This window comes from Babylonia areolata, chromosome 30 (assembly GCF_041734735.1).
Source record: "Babylonia areolata isolate BAREFJ2019XMU chromosome 30, ASM4173473v1, whole genome shotgun sequence".
NCBI lineage: Eukaryota > Metazoa > Mollusca > Gastropoda > Neogastropoda > Buccinidae > Babylonia > Babylonia areolata.
This window is the reverse complement of record NC_134905.1, coordinates 9,567,438-9,584,914: the sequence shown is the minus strand read 5'-3', so window position 1 is coordinate 9,584,914 and position 17,477 is coordinate 9,567,438. Positions and strand designations below refer to the sequence as shown.

Genomic DNA, 17,477 nt, shown 5'->3' with positions numbered 1-17,477 from the left:
GAAAATACTTCCAAAATTAATTTCTGAAGAACAGACTAGATTTGTTGCCAACAGATACCTTGGAGACAATATAAAACTAATATATGACCTTATTTGTTATCTGGATAAGAAACGAAAACCAGGGCTTTTACTTTGCTCAGATTTTGAGAAAGCGTTTGACTCTTTGGATTGACATTTTCTGCTTAAAGTTTTAAAAGCATGTTTGGAGAAAACATATGTACCCGGATAAAAACATTCTCAGAAAATATAACATCAGCAGTAGTAGTAAATGGACAGGTTGCTAACTGGTTTCCTATTTAAAAAAAAAAAAAAAAAAAAAAAAAAAAAGGATGTCGGCAAGGAGATATACTCTCGCCTCACCTTTTCATATTGTGTGTAGAAATAATAGCAATTATGATCAGAGAAGAAAAAGATATAAAAGGAATTAAAATAAATAATAAAGAACACAAAGTATCTCAATTTGCAGATGACACTCAGTTAATGAATAATGGGGACAGAACATCTTTTGAAAGATCCATTCAAATACTTCAAAACTTTGGAAATGTCTCAGGACTTTTTATGAATGCTGATAAAACACAAGCAATTTGGTTAGGTAGTGAAAAGAACTCAGAAACAAAATACATGCAGCACATGAATATAACATGGAATCCTGAAAAGTTCAAAATATTAGGGGTATGGTTCACAATCAATATTAAACAATATGAGCAAATCAACTATGCAGAAAATTTTTCAGAAGTAAGAACGCTATTTAAAATCTGCATTAAAAGAAATATTACCCCTCTTGGGAGAGTTGCTGTGCTGAAATCTCTTATATTTATTATCTAAGCTAATCCATCTATGGATTTTACTTCCTGACTCCCCAGATGACTTTGTAAGTAACTTTAAAAAATCTGTTTCCATTTTATATGGAATGGTAAACAAGATAAGATAAGTAGAAACACAACAACATAAAGTATAATAAATGGGGATATATTTCAGCACTTAACTCTCTTGGATAAGGAAACTAAATACAACTAAACACACGTGGAGAAATATTGCCATAGAGATGTATCCTTTTTTTTTCATCCGAAATAGAAAAAAAATAATATGGACGTAGCTTCGCCAAGCAAAAATCCCATGATAATTTGCTTTGGGAGCATACGTTTAAGGCTTATAGTCAGTTTGGTAGTCGTGCAAAGCCACGTTCACAAACTGAGCTACTTTCCGAACCAATATTCTTCAATGAAAGTATAAGAATTGAAAGTAACATGATAGTATATATAAACAATGGATTCTTAAGGGTGTTTACTGTATTGCACATTTTTGGACAAGTAACCGAGCTTTCCTCACACAAGAAGAATTTAACAGGAAATACAGAATGAATAGACATTTTTTAACATTTAATAACTGTAAAACATCCATTACAAAATATGTACAACATACAAAGTTGAGCATGCCAAATTACTGTGCACATTTTTCCCCCAGTATGTAGAAAATAATATATTCAGTACCTAAAGGAACCAGATTATTCTATGACATTCTGGTATTAGATGGCAAACTTCCAAAGTCCTGGACTCTGATCATAGCTCACGTCGCGAGCGGACGTGTTTTGGGGAGCTCCGCAGAAGACGCTTTTGTAAACAAGTTTTCTGACTTGTTTTTCTGTCGCTTCTGTCGGGGGCTGGCGTCGATCAGATATATTTTGATCGTGTTTAAAAAACGGTTATTTGCAACAAAGATGTTTTGAGTGTTCGGAGGACATTTTGGACTCAGCGTTTTTCGTTGTGAATATGTAAATGAAGACTCCCCAGATGGCGACCGGGGCACAGTAAGCGAACGATAAGCCGTGGGAATGATCACTACCACTGACTGACGAAATAAAAGCAGGCTCTCTCTCTCTCTCTCTCTCTCTCTCTCTCTGATATGACGAGCACTACCTCCAGGTTTACCTCAGGAAAATCCACAAAAAGAAAACAATCATCAACATCATCTGTCAGTGACTCGTGTGTTAGTCCTTGCCAAAACCAGAGCAGACAAAAGCAAGACAAGAAAAAACAAAGACATGACAATATGGACAGTGAAACTGACAAGATGGACATACACGAGACTTTAGAAGACATTAGAAACCAAATGATTAACACTAAAAGGTGATATCCGAGAACTCAGAGATGACGTGAACAAAATAACTGCAAGGTTAGATATCCGCATTGAACAGCTTGAGACTACTGTATTTGATTTAAGAAATGAAAAAGACATTCTGTCGACCGAAGTACAGACACTGAAAAATGAAAGCAAAGAATTAAAAACCAAACTGGACCAGTGTGTGAAAGAGAACAGTAACATAAAAAGAAACTTAAATGACAACGAACAACACGGTCGCCAGTTCAATGTGCGGGTGTACGGGGTGTCAGAAGCTCAGGGGGGGAAAGAGACTGTAGAAGACTGTGTCGCTCATTGCATGAACATATTCACAAACAAAACAGGGGTACCAGTCACCAAAGACGACCTGGAGATTGCCCGCTGTACCGGCAGACCTCGGCCCATCATTGTGAGGTTCCACTCCAGGAGACTTCGCAGCTCGGTGCTCGCAGAGTGACGGAAAGTGAAGCAAAGCGGAATGTCAGTGGGAGAAGACCTGACACAGGCCAACTACAAACTGCTTCAGAAAGCCAGTCAGCATTCAGCAACCCTAGCAGCATGGTCGTCGAATGGGAAAATTCTGGCAAAGCTGAAAAATGGTAGGACTCTGAAGCTTGACATTGATATGAACATTGATAATGAACTTACCAGAGCTATGACACAAAACAACAACAAACAAAAACTCACAGGTATGCAGTTACATTGTATTGCACCGCTTTTTCATCATTTCTTTTGATTGATTTTCTGTCTCTTGGCAGTTAATGTAAAACATGTCTGAAAAGGTTGTTTTGTTATTTACATGTTCTTGTCACAGTAACGTGCTCTGATCCATCATCTTATTCTCCTCTCTCTCCCTCACACACACACACACACACACATAGGGGGGTTGGGGGGGAGAGGGGTCGATTCTATTCCACGGAATTTATGAATTGTTGTTTTGTTCACAAAATGGATGTCTGTTCGTTCCCCTCTGTCCCCTCCCCACAGCCCCTTCCCACTGATGTGCAACATGTCACTGCCTAATGAAAAGTGGGGGGTGGGGGGGGGGGGGGGGGGGGGTTAGGGGGGTAGGGGAAGAGAAAGGAAGGTGGTGTGGGGAGGTGGAGGAATAAAGTACTTGTGTTCGCCTGTCCAGTATTCGACTTGGTCATATTTTGCTGGTTGATTTACTGTTGTCTTGATTGATTGATTGATTGATCTATTTGTTGTTTACTAATGATTGTTTCATTACCATTTTGGTCACTTTGAACTGACAGAGGAATTAATGCCATGATGTACTACCTTGAAAATCTGTTTGTGAGAAATGGATATACACACAATCATACGTCCTTACACATTCTTGAACGGAAGGCAAACCAAAACACCTACTCACCCATCCGCCCACCAACACACACACACGCATGCTCATACGAACACACACACACACACACACACACACACACACTCACACTCACACACACACTTTCATATTCAGACGTTCAAAGTCAGCAAACGTTATAACTATGTTCTTCAACGATTCATGAATCAAAGCCCTTTTGGAATCTTCATTGTGTATGCCGCTGTTTTGATCACGGGAATTCATTCATACTTTTTACTTGTTTATTATTATGATTTATTTGTTTTTCATTTCTTATCCTCAGTAATTTTTTAAAAATCTTGACAGCTGTTGTTGCCAAATGGAACACGTATATTGTCTCTCTTTTTTTTCATGTCCCCACCACCTCACCACATACTGATTATGTATGGATATTATAATACAATTGAAACTGTACGCCAATGGTTGGAATTATGCCATGCATCTCGTTATTTTGCCTTTATGAGTATCAGCCTATCGATTTACACACTGAACGTTTGATTGATCATTGATTGGCTGGAGGGTAGGAAGGAAAGATGGAAGATAAAAAGGGAGTGGGGAAGAGGTAAAAAGAAAAGAGAAGGGTGTGGGGGGAGTAAAGGAATAAAGTACGCGTGTTAGCTTGTCCATTAATTGACTGGTTCATATTTTGCTGGGTGATTCACTGGTGACTTGATTGACTGATTGTTCCATTTGTTATTTGTAATTACTTGTTTTCTCACCCTTTCTGTCGACCCGAACTGACAAAGCACCAAATGCCATGGTGTACTACTTTGTGAATATGTTTGTGAAAAATTGATATATAAACAATCATTTTTTTTTTCGTTCACATGCTTGGACAGAATGCATATCTAAACACCTCACCCATCTTCCCACTAGCGCACACACACGCACAACCCCGCCTCCATATACATACACACATTTTCGTATTCAGACATTAAAAGTACGCTAAAGTCATTACTGTGTGCCTTTGGATTTTTTTTCCTGGTTATGAACCTTTCAATTTACACACTGAATGTTTGATTGATCATTGATTGGCTGGATTGTGTTAATTTTAGTCGGATTGTAGGACTGACTGGTGCGTTATTTTATTTATCTATTTATTATCAGCATTACATTTTATAATTGATACTGATGTTTATATATATTTTTTTTTAAACTAAAGACAATCCTTTGCGTAGATGAAGTCATTGTTTGAAACACACACACACACACACACACACACACACACACACACACACTTGTTCACTCATATTCTCTTAATCGCCTACAAAAAAAAGAGGGGGGGGGGGAGAGAAGAGGGGGAAAAAAGAAAAAAATGGGAAAAAATGGGAATGAGGAGTGGGGGGCGGGGGGAGAGGGAGAAGGGAAAAATACTGTGACTTATCTATTATTGTCTCTCGCGAATATTTCTTTTGCTCTCCTTATTGAGAGACTGCTTTTTGAAGTTACTGAAATCGTACCTTTTTCACCTATCCGATTTGTGTGTGAAGTTATGGTTAACATTTTGCGATGAATCAGTCTTTTTGTGTTGTGGATCACTGTACATAACGTATTCGGTTTGTAATGATTGTGTTTGAACATTGTGAATCTTGGAGCAGGTCCGGTCACAGGTGTGACCTGCGTTTGCTCATGCTCTTGAGACACATACTTAACTGATTATGTATGTTTTCATTCCCGCTACACACACACACACACACACACACACACACACACACACTCACTCACTCACTCACATACACACACACGCGCGCGTTCGCGCGAACTTGTACACAAAGGTGACTGAGGGCAAAGTGAGGGAAGGTTGTGCTGCACGTGCTCCAGGTTCCCTTGAACCGAGTGAGTTAAGAAATCAGACCATACTGGCACGAATGTGATGTGAATATTGCCTTAGTTGTTTTGAGTTTTGCTAACTTGTTCAAAAATCTGGAAAGAGAGAGAAAAAGAGAAGACAAATCGCTCGCACGATTTTTACAAGTTTTGTGCACACACGCGCGTAGAGATACACACACACACACACACACACACACAATCTTGTAATAAAAAAAAAAATTAAAAAAAAAAAAAAAAAAAAAAAACGTTCCACGAGAATGGGAGGGAGTTTCGTGAAATACGGCTTCATGAAATTAAACATGAAAAGTTGTGTGATGTTGTGTTCCCTGATCGCCAAGAATGGTCAGAGGGAAACAGGTGTCTGTTTTTTGTTTGTTTGTTTGTTTTTCTTCTTTGCCAATGTATGTGTATTTCTGTGTGAATGGACAATATTTTGTCTTGTTTCTTTCTTTTTCACATATTTCATTTGATTTTCTCCAAATATCTGAGTGTCTGATGCTTCAGTTTGTACAGAACAAGGAATTCATTATCGTTTTTGTTCTTTTTTTGTTTGTTTGTTTGTTTCTTAGATTAGAAAAGATGGTACAGGTGGAAAACTTTGTTTTTGAAATATTAACGGTGCAATATGTGTGGTCCAATACACAATTCACTCATGAATAGTCTAAAAATATCATCCTTAAATTGCCAGGGGCTAGGTGCTTTCAAAAAAGAAAAGATGTTTTACAATACTTAAGACAAAAACAATATTCAGTCTATTTTTTACAAGATACACACTTTACAAAAAAATGGAGAGACAAATAAGGGCTGAATGGGCTTATGAATGTGTTTTTTCATCCAATAATTTTAGGTCACGAGGAGTAGCTATCTTGCTGAATAACAACTTTCAGTTAAAAAAAAAAAAAAAAAAAAATTACAGATACTCATGGTAATTATATCATTTTGGTATCAAACATATTTGATATCGAAATTCTATTAGTAAACCTTTATGGCCCTAACAGAGATGACCCTATATTTTTTGAAGAAATTCAGAAAAAAGTTGAAGAGCAAGAAATTTCTAACGTCATAATGGGAGGGGACTGGAATTTAGTAATGAATCCCAACGTAGACTACCACAATTATAAGCATGTGAATAATCAGGGAGCACAAGAAAGAGTTTTAAAGATGATAGATGATCTACAGTTAGTAGATATATGGAGGGACCTCAATACTGAAGTCTTAAGATTCACTTGGAGGAGACCAACTCCCTTACAATAAAGCCGTCTTGACTTCTTCTTGATCTCAGATAACCTGGTTACTGATGTTAAAGACGCTGATATTTTGTACGGTTATAGAAGTGACCACTCTTTTGTCAAAGTTGACTTAGTATTTAATACAGAACCCAAAAGAAAACCATTTTTCGAAATTTAACTCATCTTTACTTAGAGACAGTGATTATATTAGGTTAGTGAAAGAAGCAATAGAGAAAATAAAGGAACAGTATGCAGTATTACCTTACGCACGAGAAAACATATGTAATATCCCGAATGATGAAATTCAGTTTAATATAAGCAGCCAGCTCTTTTTAGATGTGTTGATAATGGAGATAAGAGCAAAAACTATAACTTTTGGAATAAGAAAGAAAAACCAACAAATAGAAAAAGAGGAAATGTTAGAAAAGGAAATACAACGACTCGAAAAGGAAGTTCGGTCGTATAATATAATTAGAGGATTGCAGGAGAAGACGGAAGAGCTCATACAATTAAGGAAACTGAAAAAGGAAGGGATAGCTTTAAGATCTAAAGCAAGATGGGCATCTCAGGGTGAAAAAGTAGGTAAATATTTTTGTAATCTTGAAAAACGTCACTTTATCAATAAACACATGTTAAAGTTATTTACAGATCAAGGTAATATAGTGACAGAAACAGATGAAATACTAAAGGCGACAAGACATTATTATGAAGACCTATACAAAGAACAGAATGTAAAAGCTTTAGATATTAGTGATTATGTAAACAACTTACCCAGTCTTGATGAGACAGAATGAAAACAACTAGAAGGATTAATTACAAGACACGAAGCCACAGATGCTATTAGGCGAATGCAGAACGACAAGAGTCCAGGTACAGATGGAATGACTGTAAATTTTTTCAAACTTTTTTGGAAAGACATTAGTGACTTTGTTGTGAGATCACTGAATGAAGGATTTATAAGTGGAGAAATGTCAGCGACACAGAAAGAAGGATTAATTACATGCCTGCCAAAAGGGGATAAACCAAGGGAATACTTAAAAAACTGGAGGCCTATATCCTTGTTAAACGTTATTTATATGATGGGATCAGCATGTATAGCTAGTAGAATTAAGTCAGTCCTGCCTAAGTTAATAAATGAAGATCAGACAGGTTCCATTCCAGGTAGATATATTGGTGATAACTTAAGAATACTATATGACATCATGCATTACTTAGAAAAAGAAGACATTTCAGGCTTACTAGTTTCAATAGACTTTGAAAAGGCATTTGATTCGGTAAACTGGGTATATATGAACAAGGTCTTAAACGCTTTTGGATATGGAGAAGATATATGTAAATGGGTATGCACTTTTTATAGAAATATAAAGTCATATGTCATAGTAAATGGTAAGGTATCCCAGAGTTTCAAAATACAAAGGGGGTGCCGCCAGGGAGACCCGATTTTGCCGTACCTATTTGTATTGTGCTCTGAAATTCTGGCATGCAAGAAAACGGACGATGAGGGTATTAAAGGCATTAGCATATTGAACACCGAATTTAAAACTAGTCAGTTTGCTGACGACACAACATTTACGTTAGATGGAGATAAAGAATCGTATGAGAAATTATTCGAAACACCAAATAGATTTAAAGAATTTTCAGGTCTGAAGTTAAATTATGGCAAAACGCTAAATGTTTGGTTAGAGTGTATGAAAAATTCGAAAAGGAAATATCTCCCAGAAAAGAATATGAAATGGACCCCCCCTCCCCAATTCAAGCTTTTGGGTATATGGTTTTTAGACGATCTATCAAAAATAACAAATTAACAGTCAAATTAACAGAAGCAAAAAAATTATTCAAGATTTGGTCAAAGCGTATATGCACACCCCTCGGTAGAATTGCTATTCTCAAATCTCTCATACTTTCAAAGCTAATATACTTATGGATTCTTCTTCCAAACCCTCCAGACAAAGAAGTAAAAGAATTTTAGAGACTATGTTATGAATTCGTATGGGATATAAAAAAAAAACAGATAAAATTAAAAGAAAATACTCGATACATAATGTTGCAAATGGAGGAATAGGTATACCAGACATAGAAAAGTGTATACATGCTCTTAAGATAACATGGATAAGGAAATTACACACAGGAACACCAAAGTGGAAGAGAATCTTACTTATAAAATGTCAACACTACATCTGTATGGTTCAAGAAAGTTTCTAACTATCGAATGTAACCAATTCTGGAAAGATGTTTTTCAGGCATACACGAATTTTACGAAACAAACAGAATTAAATGAGCCAAACGAGGTACTTGCACAGCCCCTCTTTTATAACGACAAATTTAGAGTTGGTAACAATACAATCCACTACAAATGTTGGACAAACAAGAATATATTTCTGGTTAGAGATGTTGTTGATGAGAATGGGTGCTTCTTTAGTTACACGTGCTTTACAGAAAAATATAATATTAATGTAAATTAATTAGTGTATATGGGATTGATACATTCGATAAAAAGTTACTTAATTACACACAATATTTATCTAAGTGATAAAACCTGTAATGAACAATCGAAAGCACTACACTTAATCTCCTCTTCTATGAAAGGCTCGCAAATATATTATGATATACTTCTTGAACCACTCTTTATTTACAATATAAATTCTTTTGTTAAGTGGGAGCAAAAATTAGATATCATCGTTAATTGGGTAACCACCATGAAGCAAATAAAAAAAGTAAAAGAGATAGAATTGAAGTGGTTTCAAATTAGAATTTGTCACAACATTTTAGTTACAAACAAAATTCTAAAGAAAATGGGTATTACAAACAGTGACAAGTGCAATTTCTGTAAAAATGAAATAGATTCAGTACAACATTATCTATGGTTTTGCAAGTTCTCTCAATTGTTTTGGAAGGAACTAGAGAACGTTTTAAAAGAAAGATGATACTTGCTCAAACGTTAAGTTAAACATAGAATTAGTTCTATTTAGAAATGATGAAATTACAAAAAACAGATGAATCTTTCAACTATATTATTCTTTTTGCAAAATATTTTGTTTATAAATGCAGAATAAATAAGATTAAACCATGTATAGAGCACTTTCTGAATGATTTAAGAAATAGATATAAAGTAGAAAGATACATTCATTCAACGGAAATGTTAAGCGTTGTATTTACGAGAAAATGGTGTCCATATATAAAACTCTTGAAAACAATAACCCATAACAAAATATGATGAAAGATCAAAATGCACAACAATAATGAAGGCTCAGTGATATATTTTTATACTTGAAGAACAGATATACGTGAATGTGTAAGTATGCGAGTATGTAAATAATATATGTGTGTGTGTATTCATGTGCACTTATGTGTCTGAAGTAATAATGTTTAACATCACTGTCTAATGAGTGTTTTATATAGTCACGTATAGAAAACTAGCGAAATGTGTTCATACATAACGTACTCCATATGTTGTTGGTATTTTTGTTTGTTTTTTGTTGTTGTTTTTTCAGAAAACAATGTATGGGTTGTGTTCTTTTCACATTACCTTAGCTAAGCAAAGTGTCCATAACTCTATGCCGATCCTAGATATAATGTCTATTATATGTTATAAAAATGCACTGTTACACATGAAAATGCATCCACCTTGACCAAATTGATTTTTTTTTTTTTTAAAGGAAAAAAAGAAAAATAACAATATATTACAAGTATAATGACTTCTGATGACGATGTTATTGTTAATGTTCACTGTATTCAATTTTTTTCTTTGTTTTTTTTTCCCTTTCTTTTCCATCTACTATGAATTGTTATAATGAATTCATATACAAAATAAAACGGTGGTCGACACAAGAAAGTCCGGGGGAAAAAAACAAAAAAACTTCCAAAGTCCTGTTCAAAGTGATCTGAGAAAATAGAAAAAGAAATTTCATGGAAAGGAGCATTTTACAAATTAAACAAAAGTCAAGACATTAAGCTGAAATGGCTTCAGTTACGCATATTACACAGAATCCTTGGAACTAATATTGTCCTGAAAGAAATGCGGGTTGTAAATAATAATTACTGTGATTTTTGTAGCAATGAAAAGGCCAACATTGAGCACATATTTTGGATATGCCAACATTCAAAACACTTCTGGCGGAATTTTGACGAGTTACTGAAGGTGAAATGTGTGTCATGTACAAATATTAAAATAACTAAAAGCATAGTACTGTTTGGCATTGCTCAAATTGTACGCACTGATACAGTTTTTGACCTGTTGATACTTCTTGGGAAAATGTACATTCATAAATGTAAATTTGACAAATGCAGGCCCAACTTAACACCTTTTGAAAGATACATTTCTTGGCGTCATAAAATAGAAGAACACAATGCAAGATTGCAATCTAACATACAAGACTTTGAAGCAAAGTGGTTGTCTTACAAGACATTGATTACAGACGTTTCATAAATGTGCAAACGGGTCGAATGTGTTTGATACATGCCAGACATTACCATCAGTAATTTTTTAATGACTGATAATTAGTTGGTTTTGTGGGGGGGGGCGGGTTTTTTTGTTTTTTTGTTTTTTTTTTAAATTATTTATTTTCTTTTTTATTACATTTTTTTGTACTTCGTGTATTAAGAAATAGAAATACCCTTGCAAGTTAACAGTCATTGAAATTCATTGCAATTGCCTAATGTGTCAAGGATGTAATTTTCTTATAGTGACATATGTGAACTGTGCAAAATTATGTCAAACATGTTTCATTAAAGGAAATATAACCTTCAATGCAAGGAAAAAAAGGGGGGGAAAGTATCTGTAGCATACTGAACCATTCGTTCAATACGCTTTTTTCATGCTTAATAATATTTCATACCGAACAAATGTTTAACGATTTTTTTTCTTTTTTTTTCCCCCCTTCATGGTTCCTTTCTTGGATAAAGTGCGTATCACAAGTGAGTCTTGGGGGCCTGGCCTCTCTTGTTGGTAACTGCTGTTTACAGATTCATAATTTCACTGTTCTGGTTTATCTTTTCTCTGCATATCCCACTTAATAAAAAAATAAAAACACTACCCTCCATCTATCTCTCTCTCTCTCTCTCTCTCTCTCACACACACACACACACACACACACACACACACACACACACACACACACACCAGAATGATAAAGAAAAATAAACGAAACAAAAATCAACTGTCTACCGGTAAGGCGACATAATTCAAGGGAACATTTTTTTCTGGGCACACTGTTAGACAAGAGATGGACCCGGCACACAGTTCGCCTCACCCAATAAGTAGTAAGAATTTATGTATATATCTTCGAATCGTGCATTTCAATAGTTTACCCCCACCCCAAAGCAAAAAGAATTGATGCATATATCTTCAAATCACATATTTCCGTAGTTTACTCCATCCCAAAGAAGAAAGAACTGGTATATATATATCATCGGATAACGGATTTCCATAGTTTACCCCACCCCAAGGAAAAAAGAATTGGTGTATATATCATCGAATAACGGATTTTCATAGTTTACCCCACCCCAAGGAAGAAAGAATTGGTGTATATATCATCGGATAACGGATTTTCATAGTTTACCCCACCCCAAGGAAGAAAGAATTGGTATATATATCATCGGATAACGGATTTTCATAGTTTACCCACCCCAAGGAAGAAAAAATTGGTGTATATATCATCGGATAACGGATTTCCATAGTTTACCCCATCCCAAGGAAGAAAGAATTGGTGTATATATATCATCGGATAACGGATTTCCGTAGTTTACCCCACCCCAAAGAAGAAAGAATCGGTGTATATATCATCTGATAACGGATTTCCATAGTTTACCCCACCCCAAAGAAGAAACGGACTTCCATAGCTTGACCCAAAGCAAAAAGAATTGATGTATATAATTATCTTCGAATCACGGATTTACCTCCACCCCAAAATGACAACGTTCTGTGTCACCAGAATGGAAAAGAAGAAGAAAAAAAAAGACAACCACAAAAAGGCAACAAAGACAATCACCTGTCTACTGAGAAGGCTACATAAATCCAAGGGGACATTCTTCGGGGGACAGTGTCGAACAATTTTAACACCCGACACACAGGCAGAGTCGACATCAAACTGTTGTAAATGGTGACGTCTTTTATCTGCAGAATGAAGTGAACAGAAAAGTACATCAGATTTATTTCGAAACATACAAACAAAGGGAAGTTGGGTCAACTAACCAACCATCTAACTAACCTGCCCAAGATCTAGCTGACCAATCGGCCAACTAGCTAACCAATCGACCAACTACCTTCCTACCTAACCAGTCAATCAACCAAGCAGTTTACCACTCTCGCACACACACACACACACACACACACACACACACACACACACACACACACACACACACCAATATGAGACATGTAATACAGATGTGTATATAAAAAGCAAGCAAACAGCAGTATGAGTCTGGTCATTTTTTGTTTGTTGTTTTTGTTGTTGTTGCTGTTTTCATGATGCAGTAATGTCCTTATCTACATTACTTGATAATTGTATTGCATTGTATTTATTGCACTGCATTGTATTAGTTTTGTCACCACATATTATTTTGTGTGAAATCCGGGCTGCTCTCTCCGAGGAAAACGCTTAGCCACAGTAAGAGCCACCCATTTTTATGTCTGCAAATATATTTGTGAAACTATCAAAGCTGATTTTTCTACAGGAATTTGCCAACGACAATCCTTTTGTTGCTGTAGGTTCTTTTGCTTGTGCTAACTGCATGCTGGGCGCAGGACCCAGGTTTATCGTCTCATTCCAATTATCAGTACCTGGACCACAATTCAAGGTCCAGTGGAGCGGGGAGGGGCCAGGGGTTCAAACCCCGGTCCGCGTGTGGGACACGAATCTCTGCATGCTCACTTCCTGCTGGACTTGCTTCAGTGGTCTTACCTACACCAGTGTCCTTACTTGACAATGCAGAGAACTTACCTGTACTGTTTGACAATGTAGAGAACTTACCTGTACTGTTTGACAATGCAGAGTACTTACCTGTACTGTTTGACAATGCAGAGAACTTACCTGTACTGTTTGACAATTGAGAGTACATACCTGTACTGTTTGACAATGCAGAGAACTTACCTGTACTGTTTGACAATTGAGAGTACATACCTGTACTGTTTGACAATGCAGAGAACTTACCTGTACTGTTTGACAATGCAGAGAACTTACCTGTACTGTTTGACAATGCAGAGTACTTACCTGTACTGTTTGACAATGCAGAGAACTTACCTGTACTGTTTGACAATTGAGAGTACATACCTGTACTGTTTGACAATGCAGAGAACTTACCTGTACTGTTTGACAATTGAGAGTACATACCTGTACTGTTTGACAATGCAGAGAACTTACCTGTACTGTTTGACAATGCAGAGAACTTACCTGTACTGTTTGACAATGCAGAGTACTTACCTGTACTGTTTGACAATGTAGAGAACTTACCTGCACTGTTTGACAATGCAGAGTACTTACCTGTAACGCAACGGGCAGATAAACGGTAACCAGGCTCAAAGAATCGGTAACACTGGTCCACTTCAGGTACACACTGCAACATCAGTTTCAGGAGTGAAAAATGAATGGCTGTGTATATCATAATACGGGATCTGCGCAAACCTGTGTGAGAACAAGTACTGTGAGCTACATCGCATACGTCCAGTATCTGGCAAACGCCCACTCCCCATTTGTGGTAAAAACTGTACAGACTGAAACAGCTTGTAAACGCCCCCACCCCTCATCCATTTGTTAAAAACTGTGCACAGTGTAAAGTACCTTACAGAGAGACCCACCCCCAAATTTGGAAAGAAGAAGATGAAGAAGAAAACTGTCATAAGCTGATGATAATTGTCTTTGCTATTTGTGATGCTGCTGCTTTACAAGACAGTGCAGATTCAGGCTTTCAGATAAAGAACAGAACGCCTGCATGAGATGTGTCATTGAAAACCCCAGTGAGAGCATCACGTTTCTCCGTGACGTAATATCCGGTTTCAGCAACTGCGTTTCGTTCTCACTCCCGGCCCATCCAGTGAAACCAAGTAAGGGAATGGACTCTGTTCATCCCTTGGGCTCTGTTCATCCATTGGGCTCTGTTCACAACTGAATTCGCTGAATTGTAGCCGATCGGCGGTTTCTTTGCAAACGCCAAATTGCCGCTGTTCGTTTTCCTGAGTGTTGATGATGTTGAAGACGAAAAGAAGTCAAAGAGGAATAAGAAATAAAGTAATGAAGAAGCATGAAATGAAAGAAAGAAGAAGAAGAAGAAAACAATGATGTAAGAAACTGAGGAAGGAAAGAAAAAAGAAATGACGGGATTTAAGCAAGGGAAGAAAAAAGGCAGAAAAAGGTTTAAACACGAAATGGGGGGAAGGACGAAATGAATGAATCAAATAAAGAAAAAACGATGAAAAGATCGAAAACATGTAAGAAAGTTAAAGATAATGTATGTTTGTTTCTTTGTGTACAAGAGCTAAGTGGGGTCATCTCTATGTACCCCTAGGTCTCTGTCCCCCAAAATTTTCTCTCAGCCGGGCCAAAGATTTATATTCCTCCAGGTCTGTGTCCCCCCAGGTCTGTGTCCCCCCAGGTCTGTGTCCCCCCCAGGTCTATGTTCCCCCAGGTCTGTGTCCCCCCAGGTCTATGTCCCCCCAGGTCTGTGTCCCCCCAGGTCTGTGTCCCCCCAGGTCTGTGTCCCCCCCAGGTCTGTGCCCCCCCAGGTCTATATTCCGCCAGGTCTATGTCCCCCCAGGTTTGTGTCCCCCCAGGTCTGTGTCCCCCCAGGTCTATGTCCCCCCAGGTCTGTGTCCCCCCAGGTCTGTGTCCCCCCCAGGTTTGTGTTCCCCCAGGTCTGTGTTCCGCCAGGTCTATGTCCCCCCAGGTCTATGTCCCGCCAAGTCTGTGTACCCCCAGGTCTATGTTCCCTCGGGTCTGTGTCCCCCCAGGTCTATGTTCCCCCAGGTCTATGTCCCCCCAGGTCTATGTTCCGCCAGGTCTATGTCCCCCCAGGTCTGTGTCCCCCCAGGTCTGTGTCCCCCCAGGTTTGTGTTCCCCCAGGTCTATGTTCCGCCAGGTCTGTGTCCCCCCAGGTCTATGTTCCCCCGGGTCTGTGTCCCCCCAGGTCTATGTCCCCTCAGGTCTGTGTCCCCCCAGGTCTGTGTCCCCCCCAGGTCTGTGTCCCCCCCAGGTCTATGTTCCCCCAGGTCTGTGTCCCCCCAGGTCTGTGTCCCCCCTGGTCTATGTCCCCCCAGGTCTGTGTCCCCCCAGGTCTATGTCCCCTCAGGTCTGTGTCCCCCCAGGTCTGTGTTCCCCCAGGTCTGTGTCCCCCCAGGTCTATGTCCCCTCAGGTCTATGTCCCCCCAGGTCTGTGTCCCCCCAGGTCTGTGTTCCCCCAGGTCTGTGTTCCCCCCCAGGTCTATGTTCCCCCAGGTCTGTGTCCCCCCAGGTCTATGTTCCCTTGGGTCTATGTTACCCTGGGTCTGTTACCCTAGGTCTATGTTACCCTGGGTCTATGTTATCCCAGGTCTATGTTATCCCAGGTCTGGAATCACTGCTGACCACCATACATTAAGCAGTATTAATACTTTTTCACTGGCTTTGATTACTGACCACTATTGACCTACTGACTGCTGACCACTTACCACTGCTGATCGCTGCCTACTGCTGACCACTGACCACAACTAACCACTGACCACCGCTAACCACTGACTACTGCCGATAGTTGGCCACTACTGACCACTGGTCAACGCTGACCGCCAATGACCACTACTGACCACAAATAACCACTGCTAACCACTATCGACTGCTGTCCACTACTGACCACTGACCATCTTTGATACTACTGACCGCTGACCACTGGTCACGACTGACTGCCACTAACCACTGCTGATCACTTACCACTGCTGACCATCACTGACCAGTACTAACCACTACTGACCACTGACCGCTACTGACTACTGGCCACTGCTGACCGCAACTGAAACCAACCACAGCTGATCTCTGACCACCATAGACCACTGAGCACCAATGACGACTACTGACCAGTGACCACTACTATACCCAATGATAACTACTATACACTACTGACCACTGACCACCGCTGACCACTACTGACCACTAACGACCACTAACAACTACTGACCACGGACCACCGCTGACCACTTCTGACCACCGGTCACGGCTGAACATTATGGCCACTTACCACCACTGACTGCTAGACTGCCGCTGACCACCGAGCAGTACTGACCACTGCTGACCACTGACCATGGCTATCGTGGGGAAACATAGACCTGGAGGAATATAGGCCCTGGAGAAAATATACCTGGGGGAACATAGACATGCTCCCGAGCTAGTTAGCACACACATACACAGAACCCCCCACCCCCCACCCCCCACCCCACCCCACCCCACCCACCCCCACCCCCCCCCACACACACACACACAAATCAAAACAAAGTGTTACAGTCATGAATTGCCTGTGATGGAAATAACGACGACAAATCAGCCGCTGATATGTTGCCAGTCCGCTGAAATGTCGTCGACCGGCGACAAATTCACAGTTCTCTAACAAGCTGAATTGTCGCCGATCCGCTGATTTGTTATCGACCAGCGACAATTCAGCGGAGGTCTGTCAAACGTTGATTTGTTGTCGGTCTGCTGATTTGTGTGCCTGCGACAATTCAGCAGTTAACAGAGCTCTGTCAAATTGTCGCTGGCGACCAGTTAGTGGAGGCGTCAATTCAGCGGTTAACAGGCTCCCGAAAAGTACCAAGAAAACGCCCATCCCCATCTTTAGAGTGGACGTTGTACAAAGTGGGGGTCGGAGCTTAAGAGGTAGTTTACTGTATAAATATATTTAGGCGAAAGACACTGTACTTGTGTCACGGCTCGTGACGGTTTCTATGCATGTGTTCATGTGCAACTGTCTTTTCCATCCCTTCTCCC

The 17,477-nt window shown here is 39.1% G+C and overlaps 1 protein-coding gene across 3 annotated transcripts in view; it reads right to left on the bottom strand.

Annotated features, from left to right (window-relative positions):
* The window catches only part of LOC143275594 (uncharacterized), a 55,841-nt gene that overhangs the window by 13,694 nt on the left and 24,670 nt on the right, over positions 1-17,477 (bottom strand). For all 3 annotated transcript variants that reach the window (XM_076579815.1, XM_076579814.1, XM_076579813.1), the window contains 2 exons: positions 14,016-14,088; positions 12,522-12,646 (listed from right to left, as the gene is read on the bottom strand). In XM_076579815.1, coding sequence (XP_076435930.1) covers positions 12,522-12,646; positions 14,016-14,088 — 198 coding nt within the window. The remainder of the gene's footprint in view (positions 1-12,521; positions 12,647-14,015; positions 14,089-17,477) is intronic.